At 34.8% G+C, this 19,897-nt stretch overlaps 1 protein-coding gene and 1 pseudogene across 1 annotated transcript in view; both read left to right on the top strand.

Moving 5' to 3' along the window:
- The window catches only part of DMXL1 (Dmx like 1), a 146,961-nt gene that overhangs the window by 61,946 nt on the left and 65,118 nt on the right, over window positions 1–19,897 (top strand). The window contains 9 exon segments of the mRNA XM_020979016.2: window positions 401–511; window positions 973–1,142; window positions 3,140–3,237; window positions 4,204–4,369; window positions 8,217–8,478; window positions 9,817–10,910; window positions 17,504–17,695; window positions 18,600–18,676; window positions 19,476–19,600. Of these exon segments, the coding sequence (XP_020834675.1) occupies window positions 401–511; window positions 973–1,142; window positions 3,140–3,237; window positions 4,204–4,369; window positions 8,217–8,478; window positions 9,817–10,910; window positions 17,504–17,695; window positions 18,600–18,676; window positions 19,476–19,600 (2,295 nt within the window).
- Window positions 5,439–6,055, top strand: LOC110202742 (elongin-C pseudogene; annotated as a pseudogene).

The raw sequence follows: 19,897 nt of genomic DNA, 5'->3' as shown, positions 1-19,897 counted from the left end.
GACTTCAAATCCAAGTCTCTGTGAGTGCCAGGATGCCTCTGAAATATATGTGATTATGAATTACATTAAATACTATATACCTTGAAGAAATACCTAACAATTTTCCTTGTTTACAAAAAAAGATCAAGCATGCCAATATAATTAAATTGCCTATATAACAGCATCTTATTTTCCATAATAAGAAATCTTTTCATTTTTACTTTATTTCATACTCAACACTTTATTTCCTCAATTTAACAATGTGTTTCAATTTCTTTTTCTTATATGCATAGTATCTTATTGGTTAGGCTCATCATGTCAAGTTATGTACTTTTATCTATGCTGGTTATGTACTGAATGGAATTGTTTTCTAGCTTTATTCCAATGAAAATAAGTAAAAGAGTGTATTTTTTGTTCATAGGTGGAGAAACTCTTGATGAATGTGGCTTAAAATTTCTTTTGGCTGTTCGCCTTCATACTTTTCTCACAACTTCCCTTCCACCTGTCTATCGAGCTCAACTCCTTCACCAAGGTATACTTAAATGGACATAAGAATATATTTAAATAAGAAACTTACCTTACCTGTTTATAGTAATGATGACATGATTATTTGGACACACCTCAGGTATGGAGTAATTTTATGAAATATAGTTTCTTCAAGATTTGTTTCCAGTTAATAGGAATTTTTATAGATAAAGGTCCAACTTTGAAGGTGGGGTGACCTGAGTTCAAGTCTTCCTTATGATAGTACTAGCTGCGTGACTACATGGAAAAGTCAGTTAACCTGATATCTCAGAGAGGTTCCAAGGTAGGTGCCAGTCTGCACTAATGAAGGGATTTTTCAAAATGAGAGTTTCTTAGTGTCAATGAAATCATAGATCCTTTCCTAGGTCCTCCCTGTTTTCCCTCCTCCCTTCAATAAATCATTGTGAGATGGAGGTTTTGTTTTTAACACTGAGAATTACAACATTCCATTTGTTTTCCTGTTGTCAGGTCTCTCTACTAGTCATTTTGCGTGGGCATTTCATTCTGTAGCAGAAGAAGAGCTACTGAATATGCTGCCTGCCATGCAGAAAGATGATCCCACCTGGTCAGAACTAAGAGCTATGGGTGTAGGGTGGTGGGTTCGAAACACTCGAGTCTTACGCAAGTGCATAGAAAAGGTAAATAATTTAGTGTAAAAATGAACTATTATGCTAACAAGTACTTTTTAGTCATCTGCATTTTTAAAAAATGCTATGATTCAGCACTAACGGTGCTATTTTGAGTTTATGTTGAAACTTATGTTAAATGAATAAATGCTAATAAATATTAATGCTTTTGTCAACAGAATGTAAGCTTTGACTTACTTTTCACATGCTGGCCATAGCTTTATGTTGATTACCGACACTCTGCCTGTCCTCCTGAATCAGTGACCTACTTTTGTAAAGGAGCTGGTTGGGATTTGGGGTACAGTCTTAAATAGTTTAAGAGAGGAAAGGCTTAACTGGAACTTGTTCTTTTTAACCACTCCAGGGAGTTGTGATTTCATCAGTATGGATTACTATCACTAATTATAAATCCTCTACAACTTGTAAAGTTGTTAGGACAAAAAAAATTCCTCACCTCTCTGAGGTAATGCTGGTCTTGGTCCTCAGAGAAGAGACATGAAATCTATCACTAGGCCTATACCTGAAGCATTTCCAGCTTTGTAGGATCTGCCAGAGCTTATATTATGTTGTCATAGACTTCTAGAGCCCCAGTATACCTCCCTGTCTTTGTTGAAGTGGAACTTAAATGTAAACTCATAATCCTGAGATAATTTTTTAAAAAATTAGGAGTCATGGAAAAGTATAGTTAACTATTCTAAGTGCAGAAAGACCTTACAATAGGAATTGGATTTCACAGTTAGATATTTAGGTTTGTAATGATAGGAAAGAATAAGACAAGGAAGAAAGGTCCAGCCTCAGTCCTAGAGGAACTGTGGCTGGGTTAGAGAATGAGAGTTGGGGCAAAGAACAAGGGCAGTAAATCAGAAGTGGCAAGGAATAATTTGTGAGGATTTTCTGCTGGTTACTGACAGGACCCATTAACTCCAGAGTTGTGAGTTAGGGCTAAATTTGCAAAGATTAAAAGGTTGCAGGATCAGGGTGCCAAATGGGATCAAAAAATAACACATAGTGTCTTAGAGCCTTATCCTATTAAAAGAATAGATTCTTTTCCTTCAAGTGTATTAGGTTATAGGGGAACCACGGTATGAATACTGTCCTTTTTCATTCATAGAAGCAACATACATTCTTGTTCTTTTTTCTTTTTATCTTTATATTAATTCAATCATTTAAAAATATATTTTGCTATAAAAACTTTGTCAAAAGGTTTTTGAAAGCATAAATACTTTAATATTCTGGGTCAGGCGTAACTTGGATCAGTATGGTGATTAAACATGAGGTTAGGACACAATGAGGCACCAATGGACCAGAAAATGCAGTAAAGGGAATTTAGTAATTCCTGGTTAAATTAAAATAAAACACAACTTCCTCTGGATTCATTGTGGCAAGTAACAATAGAAAGGCATCTCCATACCTTTAGGACCATGGGAATTCCATTAGTCTCTGATGCCTGTTTCTTTAGGGATATTAAGCCTTTCATGCCTTGGCTGCAAGGAAGCTAAGAACTCTCTAGTCCTTAAGGACCAATCCAGCTTTTATAAAACAATTGCTGCTCCAGCCACCTATTGTTTGCCCCTTTCTGGTTCTTCTTTCCTTTCTCCACTCCAGAAGATCCAGTTCAATTTAATAAATATTAAGTAAATACTATTAGGCATGGTTTTCATATATTCTAAATTATGATGCTCTTTGATTTTTTGATATTTAGAAATAAAATTTTCTCTTTTCTCTAACATCAGTCTTAAAACATTCAATAATATGTAACTAGTATAGGGATAAAAATTTGAGACAACAAAATCCTACCTTATATTTTCCTATCCTATCCCCTCCTATCCTGTCTAACTTATCCTATCTTTTAAACAAACTGAACTATAAATACACAGCTAATGCACACTAATGTTGTACATCTACAAATGGATAGCATTTCGAACATATTTTCTTACTTTAGAAATCATATTTTTCGAAGTGTACATATGAAACATAAGCAAGTATTAAACTGTAGTTTCTGATTACAGGTTGCTAAAGCGGCTTTTTATAGAAAAAATGATCCATTAGATGCTGCCATTTTTTATCTTGCAATGAAGAAGAAGGCTGTGATATGGGGGTTATACAGGTATGGCAGAGAGTTATGTTTTTAATTAGAAGCATTTAATAAACACTAAAATATACTGGGTGAAGAATTGTATTTTTTCCCTTTTGGTGCAGTTTTATGGCTATATTTAGAAAAAATATCTACTGGCTTTTTTCCTTTCACTTGGAAATTGACTTTTTTTTCAATACCCATATTGACAAAACTTTAATAACACAATAATATGGCTGCCATTTTTCATAAATTTTTAAAAAGCAAGTCAATTTACATTGGTTGTTAGGAGTGTCATTCATTGGGTTAATTTAGGAGAAATTTCTTAAGGAGTCATTTTTCTACTTGACTTCTTAAGAATACTCTGAAATAGCTAATAAGCAAGAAATGTCAAGGCTAATGCTGGGACTTGAATGATGCTCTATCCCTATATTTTAATTTAGTTTTAGTTCACTAGAAAAAAAAATACAAGATTTAGTCTCTCCCCAGAGCATTAGGAGTTGAAGTAAATTCTGCACAATCAAATGGATGGACTGTTAGGACTCCATTGGAGCAACCTTAGGGCCAATTTAGTCACTAAATTTCCCAAGGCTGCTTTGGAGAAGATCTTACTCTCTGGGCCTTTATTGCCCAAGGTATTTAAACTAAATTGATCCTCACTATGTCATCAGTAACAGTGTTTATGTAGCAGGAAAAAGATGTCTTTTAAAGTGAAAATTGTGAAGATAATGGAGAAGGCAGAATATTTCCATGGGAAATTTTATTTAGATTTTAAGGTGGTTGTAGTAATGTGCTTTTAAAAATCATTTGTTAGACTTTGGTGAGGGGGCACTATTAGTAATATTTTGATTTCTTGTTTAAAGAATATATGTCATTGTGTTGCGTGGCATGAAATTGTCGTTGGCTACTTATTGCTTTGAAACTATTGCCTAGGCTGGAATTGAATTCCCCAGAAAAGTTCTGATTCTCAGATTTTCTTGATGTTTGTTTTTTCTTTAGATCTCAAAAAGATACCAAGATGACACAGTTTTTTGGACATAATTTTGCAGATGACAGGTGGCGTAAGGCAGCATTAAAGAATGCCTTTTCTTTGCTAGGCAAACAAAGATTTGAACATTCTGCAGCATTTTTTCTTCTGGCTGGTTGCCTGAAAGATGCAGTTGAGGTAATTAGTGAAATGTATATATTTGAATATATTTCTGTATATACAAACATATAATAATTTGTGATAGGAATAGCTTTTAAAACATTTTATTTGTGATGCTACTTCAATTTCTGATTTCATTTTTATATCAAGTTATATGTTATGCCCAATGTTTTGACCTAGAATATTGCAATTAAAAATTTCTATAGAGAAGTAAAAACCTCTCTACATATTTAAGCATCTACTAAGAACCGTATCAAGAGTGGAAAGTGGTAAAAAGATTAGTTGAGACACAGTCACTGTTGTCATGGAGGCAGTAGCATAATGTCTTGAATATAGTGGGTGCTTAAATGTTTGTTGAATTAATTGAATAGGTTGATTATACGTATCACTATATGTTAAATAAAACATGGTACTTGTATCAGAAAGCTACAAAAATAGCACTATACCATCTCTGGGAAAAAATTAGGAAGCCTTGGTGTAGGAGATGATATTTGAAATGGGCTTCAGAATATAAACAGGAATTCAGTAGGTATGTGAAGGTAGATTATATGGGAGGAAAGTAGAATATAGGGCATTACAAACAAAAAGAATAGTGCTAACAAAGTTATGGAGCCAGGAAAGTAGAGAATGTGTGCAGAAAATGACAAAGTAGTATGTACCGGCTGAAGTATAGATATACTACTATGATACATAGGACTGCCCCTATGATTTCATGGGGAAAAAGTAACTCCCAGATAAATAAGTTGGTTCTGTCAATTTAAGTCCTCACCTTCTCTGAAATGTAGACCACTAAGAGAGCATTAAGAAGTTAAATCATGGGCCATCGTAGGGCACGGGGAGGGGAGGATGGCAGGGTCTCTCTGCACATCCCCTTGCAGGGCTTTCAACAGCTGGGAGGTTCCCATAGTGGCCCCAGTGGCCTGGCTGGATGCCCTGCCGCCTTCGTGGGTGGAGTTAGGATGGAGGGGAGGAGTCTTCTTTTCTCCTGGCATTGCTGGATCTGACCCTGGCTGGCTTTCCCAGGGGTGTCTGGACAGAAACCAGGCTCCCGTGATGCCGTAATCACTCAGCTTGTTAGCGCTGGAGAAAGGCATTTGGCTGGAATGAAAAGTAGTACCATCCCTCCTCCTCCATCAAAGATCCGTTGAAATGTATGACTAACTCAAAAAATGAGAACTGAAGCTCAAGTTAAGTGACTTGTCTAGAATCACACAGATTCTAGGCAGAACCAAGGTGGAATATGCTTCTTATTGGATGGTCATTTGTCAGGATGGTGTTTTGTTAAAATTCCTGTGGAAACAAAATATAATTTCATAAGGAAATAATGAATGGAGAAGAGAAAACATCCAGCGAGTGTGAGGGCCCAGGTGCTATGTATGTGAAATTGATATGTTCCGATGGTCATGAATTTATTGTAAAAGGGAGCATATTTTAACATCAGGAACAATAAAAGCCATGTTAAGTGGCCCAGGTCATTTTGCTGAAAATGAAACCAGTGAGGTTAATTTTAGAGAAATTCCATCACATGTGCTATCAAAAGTATGCATGTTTTTTACCTACAAGGTTTGCAACACTAACAGCTCTACAGAGATTCCTGAATTCCCAATCGCACCTGATATTGCACTGGAATTTCTGATGGCTCTGAACTTCCAAGATTGTTAAATAGAATAAATTATAATAAAAAATAAAAACCGGTTAAGATTATTAGCTCTCTGTATACTTCCCATGCTGGTGTTACATAATATAAGGCTACAAATAAGGTTTTACAGGATTGTAGAAGACTTTGAATTCCAAGTTTGATCTTTATGTAATATTACACTGAAGATTTTATTTTTTTTGGGTGAAGAGTGACATTACTAGATGATGTTATAAGAAAGATTAATCTGGCATTAAAGTGAAGTCTGGACTTGGATGGGGGAAGAAAATGAAGGCAAGAAGACCTGTTTGGAGGCAGTAGCTGGGTATATACTATGGTGGTGGTAGCAATAATAATAGAGGAGAGGAATATGGATACAACAAACTACTATGGATATGAGATATTCTAGAAGCAGAATGCATGGGATTTTAGAACTGGGTATAAATGGTAAAGGGTTTAGTATTTCAAATGTAGGTTACTTGGTAAACTTTGGTATTGTTCAGCAAAATTGTAAAGTCAGAAGGAAGAAGGAATCAGGTTAGGGAAAAGATGATATGGTGTTGAATTTGCAGTAACAGGTAGAAATTACTTTAGCTAGTTATAGAAGGGTCTGGAACTAGGGAAGAATTCAGGTCATTATTAGTAAACTGGAAGTCATTTGCAGTGAATTAATATTGAAATCAAGGGAGTATGTGGTATTACTGAAGGAACTGGGAGAGATGAGAAGAGATCTGAGGATAGAAATTTGGGGAAGGGGAAGAAAAGCCAAGAAGAATCCAAGAGAAGGATCCTTTAGGGATCCTCAGACTATGGCCTGAGGGTCAAATACAGTGGGGCCTGTTTAGCCAGCAACTAAGAATGGTTTTCATATTTTTAGTAGAGCAAAACTTTATTTTAAAATGTAAAATTCTAGTTCACGTGGTACAAAAACAATGGGCTCAGGGCAATGGCTCTAGTTTATAAACTCTTGCCTAGGGACTGAAGAGGAGAGCCAGGGGAAGCATCTTTTAGCCTCAGAAGCCAAAAGAAAAAGAGAATATATAGGGAGAGACAGTGATCAGTAATTTCACTACTCGTGAGAAGTCAAAGAGGATATGAGGACTGAGGGAAAAAAATGTTTCTCTTAAGTCATTGATGACTTTGAAGAGAACCATTTCAGTAGAATGGTGCTAAGATCGTAGAGACTGAAGAAAAATATGCAACAGAGCCTTGAAGTTGTTTAAACAAAAATACAACAAGGCAGATTATTTTTGCCTCTGTGAAGAGTATGAATGGAGGCAGGTATTTTCTTCAGGCTTTTAACTAATTTATCTGTATATTTTTCTCTCAGTATGTTTTGATCAGTACTGTCTAATTTACTAGTTCAGTTCTTATGTTTTTTAACTTTTTTTTTCAAGCATTTTTTGGGATCAGGCTAAATAAAGGATAAAAAGATGTTGTAATCCAACATTCATGACATTTTGCAGGGAGGGTCATATGAATTATAAGTGAATTCTGCATTCAAGCCCCTCACCATTAATAAACTTTTATAGTCCAGAAACACTCATTGCTTATTTGGAAAGGCCTTCATTTTGTAGAGTGAAACAAAATTTGTAACTTAAATTCATACCTGTAAATGTAGTGCTCTAAATCTATTTTAAGGAGACACATGACATCAGAAGCCATCCTAGTACAAGTCACACCTAAATTGGAATCCCTTTTAAAACTTACCCAACAAATGGTCAGCTAGCTTTTGCTTGAAGAGCTCCAGAGAGGGATAAGTCCTCTAGCTTCCCAGGTCACCCATTCTGTGTTTGGACAGCTCTGGTTTTTAGGAAAATTTTTCTTACCTTAAACATAAATTTGCAGTTTTTGCCCATTGGCCTTGACTTGTCCTCTAGGACATCTCTTCTATAAGTTAAACACCCCACTTTCCTTCTTCTGACCCCTGTATATGCCCAGAACTTAAGTCCCTTCACCCATCCTGCTTGCCCTCCTTCTGAATATTGACTGGTTTATCAGTGTTCTTACTAGAATATAGTATCAAGAACTGAAATTCCAGATTTCCCTAGGTTGGTTAGTTTTATCGGTTACAAATCTATGACATTGGCAAGTAGTATTTAGTATTATCCTTAATTTTTCAAATCTTTTTTCTTACTACTTTCTAGAAGCTTAATACCAAGTATACTTTTAGACATGAGAGAATCATTCTTTAGGGTTAAAAGTAACAAAACATGGCTTTATTTCTAGGTTTGTCTGGAAAAATTGAATGATGTTCAGTTGGCTTTGGTAATAGCAAGACTTTATGAATCTGAATTTGACACATCTGCAACATACAAATCTATCCTGCATAAAAAAGTTTTGGGAATCGATTCTTCAGTCAAAGAACACCGTTCAGTGAACACGAATATACATGATGATCCTTTCCTTCGGAGTATGGCGTATTGGATCTTGGAAGACTATAGTAGGGCTCTAGATACATTAATAAAACAACCCTTGAGAGAGGAAGAAGGTAATATAAGATTATGGTTTGTAATTTTGAGTTTTATATTTATTCATAAATATGATTTGGGCACATTATATGTCAGCACTATGCTAAAAGTCTGTAAAACCTGCTTCCAGTCTTCCATAATCTTGCAGTCTAGTTCAAGATAAGACCTGTATATAATGTGTGTAATATATCTTTGAATATTCATTGTGTGTATAAGTAATCAAATGTTTTAGAAAAAGTTAGACTTTATTTAATGATGTACTTAATAATAGTTCTGCTGCTTGGAAAAAAATGGAAAAGTGGTACAAGAGATGGAGTCACTTTACCATTTCCATTGCTGTCAGACTGAATCACAGAGAAGCAAAAACAAAATATATATTCAAAGTAGATACAAAGTAATTTTTGGAGGAAAGGTCACTGGCCAAGTCAGGGTAGACTTCCCTTGGGAAGTAGCATGTAAATTAAGATTTGGAGGAAATTAGAGCTCCTAGAGGTAGAGTTGAGTGGGTCCAGGCATGAGGAAAAACTTATACATAGTTAGAGATGGGTAGCGTGTGTTATGTGTGATTAAAAACAAATAGTTCAGTGTGATACAGAGTGTGTGAAGAGTGTTAAATAAACAGACTGTCAGAGAAATAATCTGATACTTCTGGTCTAAGAAAATTAATGAAATTATGATGAACCCAAATTCACATTCTTAAAAAAGTACTAGATAAGCCACTTTCTATGAATTACATCTAGTCCAATCTCTTAGAAATACCTAGAAGGTGTTTTTTTTTCTTCTTTATCCATTTGTTTCATCTCTACTTTTCTTATCTCCCATTACTCTTTAGAGAAAACATTTTTATTTTACTTTCGTTAGTTTCTTCAATTCCCATTTTACCCATCCCTCCTCCTCCCCTGAAGAGAGTGATGAGATGGATTTTGGAATTTTTACGTTTATTTTTATACAAGTACTCAAAATAGGGATGGAGGGGAAGATAATGTATAGATCTTTTTTTTTTCAACCTCCACTTTCTCATTGTTTTAGTTAACACCCTTTTCTGGTTTTTCACCCGGTAGATAGATGAGTAATCATGAGTTACTCTGTGTGTGTTTGTGTGTGTCTGTGTCTGTGTGTCTGTGTGAGAGAGAGAGAGAAAGAGATGGAGGGGGTGTGGGTGTGTTTGTGATATGGATAATGCTGATTTGGCAGTCTGCCAATATAACTACTGGGCAGAAATGTATTCATTTGCATCAGCAAACTATGTTATAACTGTTTTTAACCCATATTTTAACAGATCAGCTACTGAAATACATATAGATTTAAGAAGTTTCTTTGGGTTTTGTATTCATAAATTTGATTTTTTTTTCTTTCAGATCAAGGCATGGCATCTTCCACCTGTAACCCTGCAGTGTTTAATTTCTACAATTACCTCAGGACACATCCACTTTTGCTGAGACGCCATTTTGGTTCTTCTGATGCATCTTCTACACAAATATGCTTAACAGGAGAAAATGGATTAGCAGGCAAAATTAATTTAAGTGAAAGAAGATTGTTTTTCACCACTGCACATGCTCACTTAAAAGCTGGTTGTCCCATGTTGGCTTTAGAGGTATTATCAAAAATGCCTAAAGTCATCAAGAGGACAAAACTTTTTTATAGAACTTGTAGTTTTCCAGATACTAGTAAAGATTGTTCTCCTTCTTCTCCATTAAGATTGGATACAAAGGATTGTAAATCATCTAGTATTGATTGGTCAGAGTGTGTGATAAATGGTTTGAGATCTTCTTCAGATGGTTTATCAGATAAACAATCAAATTCTACTCTTTCATTTGACTGGAGCCAACCAAGTGTTGTATTCCAGGATGAATCTTTAGACCTAAAATGGGATAGTGATAATGATGAAGAAAATGAGGACACACCTCTTTCAATGAAAGAACTAAAACCTTCACAGATAAAAGTGGATGAAAAGATAAATGAAACAAATTCCAGCTACACAGACTCTCTCAGCACAGATGAAAGTGATATATTAAGTCCATCAGAAGATATCATTGCTGTACAGTTGAAATTTAGAGCATGTTTAAAGATTCTTACGATAGAGTTGCGAACATTATCCACTGGCTATGAAATAGATGGTGGGAAATTGAGGTACCAGCTATACCACTGGCTGGAAAAAGAGGTGGTAGCTCTTCAGAAGGCTTGTGACTATTGTTCCGATGTGGAAGATGTACAGTCTGTATTTAGTGAAAATATGGAAGAAGCTGAATTAAGTGAAAATACAAGAGATTTATTTGATCAACCAAAAGTAAATCAATTGAGAGATAATTTCCAGAAGAGACGACAATGGCTTTTGAAGTATCAGTCCCTTCTAAGGATGTTCCTTAGTTACTGTATACTGCATGGGTCTCATGGTGGTGGCCTTGCCTCTGTGAGAATGGAATTGATTCTACTTTTACAAGAATCTCAGCAGGTATGAACCTTAATCTATTTTTTCTAAACATGCATAAAAGACAGCTGAATTTATTCTCCCTTTGCCTTAAAGAAATACATATTTTTAAAATTTAACTGTCATGCTTTGGTATTGTAACACTCAGTGTGAAATAATTACATTTCAGTGTCAGCAATCCTAAGGATCTACTGAATATTGATTTTTTTTAAGGCAGTTGGGGTTAAGTGACTTGCCCAGGGTCACACAGCTAATAAGTGTCAAGTATTTGGTCTGAGGCCGGATTTGAACTCAGGTCCTCCTGATTTCAGGGCCGGTGCTCTATCCACTGTGCCACCTAGCTGCCCCTGAATATTGATTTCTTACTGTGAATGCCAGGGAAGTGTGAAAGAAGCCTTAAGTGTTTATCAGCACTGTGGAAGACAGCTTCCATACCATGGTAACAGTCACAGTAGCAACAATTAAAATTAATGACCTATTTAAATATCTGTCTATGCAAAACACTTTGCTAGGTGCTGAGGAAATGTAAAGATTATATAACATACCTTCTTGGAGCTTGTTCCAATAGGGGGCTAAAATACCAACACAGCTATTATATACTATAGCTAAGTACACATAGAAAGTCCTAACAAGAAGTGTTATTTGATATATAAGAGAATTAAAGTTGTTATTTACTGGGATGGAGATCAATCACGTGGTGGAAAAAATGGCATTTGGGTTGGACTTCAAAGGATGAATAGGAATTTAACAGGTAAAGAGAAGGAATGCCCTCTTATTTTTCAAGAATGTTCCAGAGATAAGGAAGTTGTGTACATTAGCTGCAATATAGATTGTGTGAAGTAAAGTAATGAAACAGTGATTAAAAAGTAGTTTGTACCAGTTGTGGAGGAGTTTTAGTAGATGGCATAAAAATTTAAACTTTACTCATTAGGCATTAGGGGGCCACTGGAGAATTTTGAGCAGCAGAGGGACTCAACCAACTTAATACAAGCAGCCTTATGAGAGATGTATTACTTGTCAAGAGTGAGGACAGAAAGTGTAAAAGGGGAGAGGTCCATTGAGGAACCTATTACAGCATTATGGGTATATTGAAATGAGGGGCTTATACTAGGTTTGATGAGAGTGAGAATAGAAAAGAGGTGAGAGATTTGATGTTGTGGAAGTGAAATATACTGAATCTGTTTTGGACTGATTAGCTATCAGATATGAGGGAGAAAAAGAATCAAAGCTAATCCTGTGATTATAGATATAGGAGCAGTGGTGAATAGTAGAATCATAGACAGAAACCATAAAGGCATAAGGTTTGATGAGAAGAGGTACCAACTCAGTTTTGGATATGTGGGATAATCAGGTAGCCACAATGGAGTTCTGTACATAAATATGGATTTGGAAGTAATTTGATTGGAGGTGGTAGCTGAAGCCTTGGAATGAGATTGTCAAGGGAAAGAAGAGAAGACAACCAATGACAGACCCTTGGAAAATATATTAAAGGGTTGGAAAGAGGATGGAGGAGCCAGTGAAAGAGACTGGGAAGGAGTAATTAGAGGAATAGGAAGAGAGCCAGGGGAATGTGGTGACTCCAGAGCCAAAGCATGAAGAGTATTTAAGAAGAGGCAACAGTATCAAAAGCTCCAGAGAAGTTAAGAAGAGGAAAGAATTTAAAAAGCTATTGGTTTTGATGATTAGAAAGTCATTTGGTGAGATCAGAGGCATTGAAGACTAATTGCATGTGGTCAAAACAAAGTAAGTGATGAGAAAGCAGAGGCCTAACGTAGAGTCATCTTTTTCTCATGATATGTCAAGTGAATAGGAGGAGAATGACAGGACATTAACTGGATTGAATAGTAAAGCATGGTTTGTTTAGGATGGGGATATTCTGACATGTTTGTAGGCAGATGTGAAGAAGCCCTGTTTGATCTTGGATGTTTGTTAATTATCCTTGGAAATGCCTGTATAGCCAGTGACAAACTAATATAGTTTCTTTTTCTTTTTGGTGAAAATCACCAGATCGATTTATTAAAAAAAAAACCTTGGAAAGTATTTTGTTTTTAAATTTCAGCAAGGCGGAAAGGAGCAGAGAACTTGGAATATGATATTCTGTGAATAAGATGGATAAAATATGGACTTGATAGTAGTACATTTATGTGAATTTGTAGCTAGACGACTAACTATATTCGAATATGTAACTAATGGCTCAACATCAAGCTGAAGGGAGGATCTCCAGTGGCATTGTGCAGGGCTTGGTCTTCAGCCTTTTACGAAAATTCTGCAAATTTATCAAATGCTTATTACATGCTGGGGTGTGGATACAACTAGAAAAAATTAGTCCCTGGTCCCATGAGCACACAATCTACTAGGGAGGATATTCTGTTTGTTAAAGTATAATACAACGGAAGATGAAGGCAAAGGAAGATTATTGGCAAGTAAGAAAATTAATTATTTTCTGAATTAGGAAGCCATCTAGTCTAACTCATACCCCCAAAAGAATTTTCCCTATAACATTAGACAATAATTGTTCATTTAGCCTTTGATTAAAGATCACCAGTGAGCGGAAACTAATGTGGTACCCAGAACTGATCGTAGTATTTAAGATATAATCTGAGCAAGTCAGAGTACAGTATAACTCATACCTAAATTCTTTTTTGCACAGCCAAATTTTCATTGGCTTTTTCAGCTGATAGAGCAGCTATTAAGTTTACAATCTATTAAAAACCTTTGATCTTTTTCAGACAAACTTGTCTAGCCATGCCTTCTCATCTTAAATCTGAAATTGATTTTTTTGAACCTAAATGTAAGACTCTTAAATCTCATCTCAATAAATTCAGCCTAATGTTCTAACCTGTTGGCATCACTTTGGAGGTACTTTGTGTCATTTGCAAATCTGACTAGCATGCCATCTTTGATTTATTTAAGTTATTGATGAAAATCTTAAACAACATATGCTAAATACATATACCTGGGACACTCCAATGAAAACTCCTTTTAAGTTGACAATTGCCGTCAAAGCATTGACTATTCTCTGAGTCTGTTTATTCAAGCTCGTTCCAGATTTATTTAATTGTACTACTATTTGGCCCATATTTCTTCATTTTTTTCTTTCTTTCTTTTTTGCTTTTGGAGGCAGTCAGGGTTAAGTGTCTTGCCCAGGTGTCTGAGGCTAGATTTAAAGTCAAGTCCTCCTAACTCCAGGGCCGGTGCTCTATCTACTGCTATATTTTTCATAAGAATAACACAAATGCTTTATCATATTCTTGACTAAAATCTAGGTAAACTACTTGATTCCCCAATCTACCACTGAAATACCTGTTGTCCATTTTAACTGGAGTAGTAGGACTGCTCCAGTTAAAATGTATTAGGAAGACTAGAAGCGTAATTGAGCAGATAAATAACAAAATCAGTAGAAATAATATGATTGTCTCAGCAGATACAGAAAAAGTTTTTGACAAGTATTGCATCTATTCCTATTAAAAACACGAGAGAGCATAGGAATAAAAGGAGCTTTATTTAAAGTGTTAAATAGTTTCTATCTAAAACCGTCAGCAAGCATTATCTATAATGAGGATAACCTAGAAGACTTCCCATTGAGATCAGGAATGAAGCAAGGATGCCCATTATCACCACTATTATTCAGTATTGTACTAGAAATATTAGCTGTAGCAATAAGAGAAGAAAAAGACATTGAGAGAATTAGAATAGGCAGTTTCCTGTACTATCACTCTTTGTAGATGAATGATGACATAGAATCCTAGAGAATTAGCTAAAAAACTAATTGAAATAATAAACAACTTTAGCAAAGTTGCATGATATAAAATAAGCCTACACAGATCATCAGCATTTCTATTTATTACCAACAAAGCCCAGCAGCAAGAGATGGAAAGATAAATTCCATTTAAAATAACTAAGGATATAATAAAAAGTGTTTGGGAGTCTACCTGTCAACATAAACCCAGGAACTATATGAACACAATTACAACTTTTCACACAGATAAAGTCAGATCAAACCACTGGAAAAGTATCAATTGCTCATGGGTAGGCTGAGCCAATGTAATAAAAATAACAATTCTACCTAAATTAATTTACTTATTCAGTGCCATACCAGTCAAACTACCAAAAAATATTTTATAGAGCTAGAAAAAGTAATAACAAAATTCGTCTAGAAAACAAAAGATCAAAAATGTTAAGGGAATTAATGAAAAAAAAATGCAAAGGAAGCTGTGCCAGATCTAAAACTATATTATAAGGTGGCAATTATCAAAACTACTTGGTACTAGGTAAGAAATAGAGTGATGGATTAGTGGAATAGATTAGACACATAAGACACAGTAGTAAATGACTATAGTAATCTAGTGTTTGATAAACCCAAAGACTGTAGCTTCTGGGATAAGAACTCACTATTTGACAAAAACTCCTGGGAAAACTAGAAAATAGTATGGCAGGAAGGATCTTACACCATCTTACACCGTATACCAAGATAAGGTCAAAATGGGTACATGGATCCAGATAGAAAAGATGATACCTTAAGCAAATTAGGAGAGCAAGAAATAGTTTACCTGTCAGATCTGTGGAGAAGGGAGTAATTTTTAACCAAACAAGTGAGACAGTGTGTTATGAGGTGTAAAATTCATAATTATAATTATTATTAATTTTAAAGGGTTTGCACAAACAAAACCAATGCAACCATAATTAGAAGGAAGCAGAAAACTATGAAACAATTTTATAGCAAGTGTCTCTGATAAAGGCCTTATTTCTCAAATACAGAGAGAAAACTGAGTCAGATTTATAAGAATAAGAGCCATTCCCCATTTGATAAAGGGTCAAAGGATATGAGCAGGCAGTTTTCAGATGAAGAAATCAGAGCTATCTATACTCATATGAACAAAGGCTCTAAATCACTATTGATTAGAAAATGCAAATTAAAACAACTCTGAGGTTCCACCTCACACCTGTCTGATTGGCTAATATAACAGAAAAGGAAAGTGATAAATTTTGGAGTGGATGTGGGAAAATTGGGATGCTTAATACATTATTGGTGGTGTTGTAAACGGATCAACCATTCTGGAGAACAATTTAGAACTATGCCCAATCAAACTGTACATACCCTTTGATCCCGCAATACCACTAGTAGGTCTGTATCCCAAAGAGATCATAAAAAAAAAGGACCTACATGTACTTGATAGCAGCTCTTTTTATGATGGCAAAAAAATTGGAAGTTGAGGGAATGCCCATCAATTGAGGAATGGCTGAATAAGTTGTTGTATATGAATGTAATGGTATACTATTGTGCTATAAGAAATGATGAGCAGGCTGATTTCAGAAAAACCTGGAAAGACTTAAAATAACTGATACAAAGTGAAGAGAGCAAAACATTCACAGTAATAGCAACATTATAAGATGATCAAGTGTGAATGATTTAGCTCTTCTTAGCAATACAATGATCCAAGACAATTCTGGAGGATTCATGATGGAAAATGCTATCCAAATCTAGAGAGGTAACTGCATTTTAACTGGAGCATAAAGTACTTTTGTTGATTTGCAAAAAATCATAAAAGACAAGGTTGCATGAGGAATAGCTAATATGTTGGATAACAGAATCAAGTTTCAAAAATATATGGACAAACTGGAAAAATAGTTCAAAACAGATACAAATTACAACAATTTTAAAGTCTTCCACTTGGCCTAAAAAATCCAATTGCACCAGTACAGACTGAGAACAAAGAAAAGACTTAAGAGGGCAGCTAGATGGTGCTGTAGATAGAGTACCAGCCCTGTATTGATGAAGACCTGAGTTCAAATGTGGCCTCAGACACTTGACACTTACTAGCTATGTGACCCTGGCCAAATCACTTCACCCCACTGTATAGCAAAAAAACAAAGACAAAGGAAAAATGTTTTTTCTTGGTGCAAGCTCAGTATCAATTATTAATACAATGTCAAAAAAGCTAAGGTTGTTTATAAGTATACTGCCCTGATCCTGGGACATTATTGTATCATATATTAGTCAGACTACTCCTGTATCATTATGTTCAGTTCAGAGCACTTCACTACCAGCCTGTCTAAAGAAAGGTAACCGAGATTGTGCAAAGCCATGTCACAAGAAGGTTAGTTGGAAGAACATGGGGATGTCTTGCTTAGAAAGAACATTTAAAGGAAATATATTAGAGCTCATCAAATATATGAAAGATTTTCACATGGCAGAGGAATTGCAATTTATTTTATGTAGCTTTAGAGTTATGCCAAGAGGTGAAATTTAAAAGAAAGCACATTTTGGTTAAAGGTATATATAAAAAGTTGGAATAATTACACTAGTTTGAAAGTGGAATGAGCTTCCATGTATGATATTAAGATCTTCATTAGTGGAAGTGTTGATGAATCCCATGTATCAGAGGTATTGTAGAGAGAATCCTTGCTTTGAGTGAGAGGTTGAACTTAATTACCTCTTAAGTTCTCCTTTCTGGATAAATCTGTGTGTTCAGATATGCAGAATTTAATCTATTTGTTTAGCATGTTATTCTTTCTGAAATTTATTCCAGTGAGCCACTACATTTCTTCATTAGTTAGGCTGAAATAGTATTATGAGATCTGTAATTGCTTGATTCGTTTTCTTTTCTTTTTTCTAGGAAACATTAGAACCAGTTTTTCCTGGCCCTCTGCCAGATCAAACCTCAATACCTCTCCTCTTCGCATGTACAGCCAGTGCCAAAACAGTAGTTGCCAATCCTCTATTGCACCTTAGTAATTTGACTCATGATATACTCCATGCCATAATAAACCTTGATTCTCCACCCCATCCTGACACCCAGAATAATAAAGTAAGTATACTTGGTTTAGCTTTTTGTCCTTTCTTTTCCCGTGTATGTAAAACTGCTAGTATCTAAAAGAGGCACTGAACACAATTATTTTTTTATAACTAATTTTATGTTATTTCAAATGAAGAAGAATATCTTTGTAATGTAGATTGTCATCATTAGATGAACACAAATTTATGTTCTCATAGAAATAAAGTTTAAATATTGATGAAAATCCTAGGCTATCCTACATATGCCACTATATGTAGTATAATTTTATGGTCATCGTGTTTACTGATAGTTGTTTAATGGTCTTTTGCTTTTTACCTATATTTGGTTTTCATTGATAATAGGCAATAACTTTCTATAAGCTTTACTATTTCTATCCATCAGAAGCTACTGATTTATTTTATTTTTCTTAAATGAGCTCTCTTTTACAGAAACAACTGTAGTTTTTGTTAAAATTAACATATATTTAATTGGAAAAGACTGGTTTTTTTTTTAAATGGTAGCCTCACATTGAGTTTATTTCCTATTATCACAAAAAGTGCTACGCATATTTTGTATATATCTATTTGGTATATATGATGATTTCCTTTTTGTCAATAAGAATTGGAGGTATACACCTGCTGGTAGAATATCTGGGTCAGAGGGTATGAGCATTTTAATAATTTTATTTGAAAAATTCCAAATTCCATTCCACAGCTCCACCAACAATCCATGATGTGATTGTCTTTCCACAACTCTTGCAACTTTGACTGTCCTGATTCTTTGTCATCTTTGCTGTTTTCTGAGCATAGGGTGAAACTTCAGGGTTATTTTGGTTTGTATTTCTCCTGTTTATTGATTTCTAGGATTCTTTCATATGGTGAGATTATTTAATTCTATATACTTTGAAAAATTATATTCTGTGGGTTTTTTTTTTCAGGTATATGTAATGCATACTTTAGCAGCATCTCTCTCTGCCTGTATTTATCAGTGTCTTTGTGGTGGCCATAACTATAGGTAAATACCTTTTTTATTAATATTTAAGGATACTCTTATTACCCAAGAAAGATTTGTTGCATTGTACCATTTTAAAATCCTATGTAAAACCAAACAAAATAATATTTTAATAAATAACCCTCTCAGAACTTTTTACCCATTAATTGAACTTGAGCCTTGTCATAAAGTCACATGAACTTGAATTCCGTCAGACCGAAAAAAAGAAAGATTAGACTAATGAGTACAGTGGATACTTGGCATGTATATACTTCTTGTCACTTCAGTTGTGTTTTTGTTTTAAGTTTGAGGTCATTCATTCTATGTTTTTAGATGATGGCAAAGACCTTTGCCTTGGTGCTTAGGTTTCTGTTAGTAGGTGAAAATAGATATTTGATAGCCAAAATTAAAAGCACAGTTTGGCAACATTAGGTTTGAACAAACTAGATACTCAAGTTCACAGTTACCTACCATAGGGCTAAAGCTAATCAGAAGTCTACACTAAGTTTGACATCAATATGGCCCTTGGGAGAGAGGGGTAGTCAGCAGGCTAATTAAGGAGGGATTGGGCCTGTGAGTGGTTATTTCGCTTCTAATTTGAGCAAGATAGGATACCCAACCTCAGAAAATAACAAAATAAATAAAATTTACATGACTGAAACAAAGATAACTTTGTAACAGTAAAATAACACAATGTAACATCAAAATTTAACTAAAACTGCATCTATATTTGAAAGCCATTCTGGATATGAAAACTAAAGTCAGGAAAATATTGCATTGGACACTAATAATAATAACTACAAATATTGTATCTTTTCCATAGTTCATTGCAAACAAATCAGTTTACTGGAATGGTATACCAGACATTGCTATTTCCTCACCGGCACTCCTTGAAAACAAGCTTAGATGAAACAATAACTCCCAATACATCTCCAGCTCAATGGCCAGGTACAAGTTACTTATTTTAGATGTTTGATAATCTATTCAATCTTTGTGAACATTAAAAAAACTTATTACTGTCTTTTGTTCTTATGTCACTTGTATGTTTCATACTGTAGTCTCACACTTTTGAAATGAAGGCACATTTTCTCTTCTTCTGGGCCAAGCTTATTATAGTCATCTAAAATTCTTAAACTTTTTAAAATCTTATATTAAGTGCCAGATTTTTGGCCCCAAAAAAGGTTTATCAAATAAAAAATGATCATCATTAAATAGTATAACTGTACAGATAATAAAAATTATACA

Source organism: Phascolarctos cinereus, unplaced genomic scaffold, assembly GCF_003287225.1.
Source record: "Phascolarctos cinereus isolate Bilbo 61053 unplaced genomic scaffold, phaCin_HiC Scaffold_4;HRSCAF=312, whole genome shotgun sequence".
Lineage (NCBI taxonomy): Eukaryota > Metazoa > Chordata > Mammalia > Diprotodontia > Phascolarctidae > Phascolarctos > Phascolarctos cinereus.
This window is presented reverse-complemented; position numbering and strand designations above follow the sequence as displayed.